Source organism: Salmo salar, unplaced genomic scaffold (genome assembly GCF_905237065.1).
Source record: "Salmo salar unplaced genomic scaffold, Ssal_v3.1, whole genome shotgun sequence".
Classification (NCBI taxonomy): domain Eukaryota; kingdom Metazoa; phylum Chordata; class Actinopteri; order Salmoniformes; family Salmonidae; genus Salmo; species Salmo salar.
This window is the reverse complement of record NW_025548359.1, coordinates 374,037-377,060: the sequence shown is the minus strand read 5'-3', so window position 1 is coordinate 377,060 and position 3,024 is coordinate 374,037. Positions and strand designations below refer to the sequence as shown.

The following is a 3,024-nucleotide window of genomic DNA, read 5'->3' as shown; positions in this document are numbered from 1 at the left end:
ATCAGTGTCACTACCTGGTCTTTGTCTCCCACCAGATAGATTGTCCTCCTAGACCTGGAACTCTGCTCTCCAAACCTGAGCCTGGCTACTTTACCCACCGTCTGTATCGTCTCCATGGGGATCTCATAAACAGACGGCGAGCCAGAGAGCTTCAGTTCACTCTTTTCTTTAACATCGTCAGCCAATCGTGTGGTCTTTGAGAGGGTGGCGATGATGACTGGTGTGCTCCACTTGCTGATTCCAGCTTCACCACAGTCGTATCTGACTCTCACTGTGTACTTTGTGAGTGACTACAGTCCGGCGATGATGCAGACGTTGTCTTTGGAAGTCCTCTTCATCCACTCTGCCTCCTCCTCACTCTCTTCAGTGGGCACCTCTTTGTGTTCTACCATATAGTTCTGAATCTTGACCCCTTGTCCAATCACAGACGGCATTGGACAGCATACCATGAGCTCAGAGGAGTAGGCTTTGATTTCAGGCTTACCGGGAGGGCATGAAGGCAAGGTTCTGATGATGTTACTGACCTCGCTGTCTGGACCAAGGCCTGCTGAACACACGGCTCTGTATTTGAACTTGTATCCTGTACTGGGAAGCAGTCCAGACACTGTGTAGGCTGTGTGAGATTCAGACATCTTCTCGCTGCTCCATCCATCTTTCTCATCAATACAGTATTCAATCAGGTAGTGGGTGACGTCATGGGCTCCCCTATCAGGAGGGAGCAACTCCAGCGTCACACTGTTGTGAGTTCTGTCACATGCTCTGGGCTTCTCAGGTTTAGATGGAGGCTCCAAATGCTCGTTTCTTTTGGATCCGTTCTCATAAAGGTAAATGCTGGCTCCTTCTTGTTCCTTGTTGGGAATGGAGGCCAAGAGGAAACGTGTTTGTGTGTCTTCTTTGTTAGCTTCTGCAAAATCTTTGAAAAGTCCAGCTTGCTTGTCCATGTCATCAAATATGTTATCAGAGTGGTACCATCTTGTCAGATCCGGTTTAACTGGAACTAAGGCTTGTGTGTTCTCAGAGCTTTGGGAATTCAAAGCTGACAGGATAGGGTCCTCGCACCCCAGAGAGGTGAAAGTGAAACATACAACACGCTTCACCTTTGGGTTCAAGACCTCTTTGTCAAGTTCCCTATTCGATGTGACTATCTTGGTGGAACACGTCTGACTGTAGTCCTCCGTAATCATCCTTAGGAACCGATCAACCACATTGATCTCTCTCTCAATGCGATCCATACATTCACTGAGGATGTTGCTGTTGAAACGGAACTCTTGCTGCTTTTTCAAGAAGTCGGACAACACCCTCTCTTCCTTTTCTCCCCCTCTAATAGACGGAAGGAGGTCCGCCAAAGTTGTCTTCAAATGCTCTGTGAAACACAGTTCACTTAAGGTTTTCACTTTGGCATCAATTTCCTTGAAGTATTTTACAGGCTTGCTTCTCATTGCATCGTTGCATCTCATCTCCAGCTCACTGAGGTCTTCCAGCGCAGTCTGCCATTGGTCAACTAAGCTTCCACTGATCTGACAAACCATCTGGGCGGCAGTGGGGTCCAAGGCTTTTAACGGAAGTAGATTCACTTGCACAGGAACCCCCTCACCTACCTTCTGAGGCAAGGTTTTGTAGGTGTCCATGGCATCTTGAAAAGATACAGGATTGTTTTCCAGGAGAAAGTCCCCATGGAATCTACAAGAGAACTTCTCAGTTTCAGTTGTAGAAGAGTTCTTCATGTCTAAAGCACTCTCACCCCCAATAGAAACGTTAAGAACACTATTAAGCTTCACTTTAAAGTTTGCCTCAATGTCTTTACGGTCCTCGTCACTTGAGACCTCACGATCAAACACAAAGAAAGCATTTGCTCCATAAAGTATACCTGTGACCACATGTGTAGCCTTGCCTTGGCTAAACATCTCCTTGTACTTTATGTGTTCCTGCCCAAGGTGGCTCATGGACAGTTGAGTGTTTTTCTTAGTGGTGGTGTAACAAAGTGTGACTCTCGCCTGATTCTGAGACTCTTTAACATCTTTCAAATACTTAGCTGATCCCTCCACCTTAACCAGCCCTGCCAAACAGCTTGCTTTGAGAGAGCCGTTCACATTTAACACAGAGTATTTGTCAGCTGTAGAGTCAGATGTGATGACTTTGAAGTCGGTGAAAGGCTCGTCTGTTGTAATGATGTCCCTTCTGAGTGCTTCCTCGTCCCACAGAGTCAGCCCTGTAATCAGAGGAGACAAACCAAACACTAACAGTTACTTCATTGTGTTTAGGTATGACTGACTGACTGACTGACTGACTGACTGACTGACTGACTGACTGACTGTCTGACTGACTGACTGAGTAGTGAGCAAGCGTGCTACCTGGAATGAGGTGATCATTGCGACAGTCATACAGCATTCCCAGGGAGAAGGGTCGTCCCAGTGCTGCTAGAGTCAAGGTTCCGTTTGAGCAAAGATCCATAGTAGGAAGTCACTGGTGGTCAGAACAAAACAAACAGAATAACATGATGCATCACTGCTTGAGTTCAGTCCACTGGTGGTCAGAATACAACAAACAGAATAACATGATGCCTCACTGCTTGAGTTCAGTCCACTGGTGGTCAGAATACAACAAACAGAATAACATGATGCCTCACTGCTTGAGTTCAGTCCACTGGTGGTCAGAACAAAACAAACAGAATAACATGATGCATCACTGCTTGAATTCAGTCCACTGGTGGTCAGAATACAACAAACAGAATAACATGATGCCTCACTGCTTGAGTTCAGTCACCTCCTGAAAATATTGATAAAAAATGAAAATAAAAAACAGTTGTCTATTGGCCACAATGTATCATCACATTAAAACTTCTTAGGGCTATGCTCCTTTTTTCTCACTTTCCGCCAGAATGACGTGCCCAAACTTAACTGCCTGTTGCTCAGGCCCTGAAGCCAGGATATGCATATAATTGGTACCATTGGAAAGAAAACACTTTGAAGTTTGTAGAAATGTTAAAATAATGTAGGATAATATAAAACAATAGACATGGTAGGA

General features: G+C 45.4%; 1 protein-coding gene across 1 annotated transcript; it reads right to left on the bottom strand.

The window, feature by feature from the left end:
* Positions 1–290: 290 nt before the first annotated feature.
* LOC106599652 (stonustoxin subunit beta) lies at positions 291–2,699 on the bottom strand. Its single transcript, XM_045712271.1, has 2 exons — positions 2,352–2,699; positions 291–2,209 (listed from the first exon to the last, which is right to left on the bottom strand). Exons 1-2 carry the CDS (start codon positions 2,449–2,451, stop codon positions 291–293), a joined length of 2,019 nt encoding a protein of 672 aa, XP_045568227.1. The 5' UTR covers positions 2,452–2,699.
* Positions 2,700–3,024: the final 325 nt, after the last annotated feature.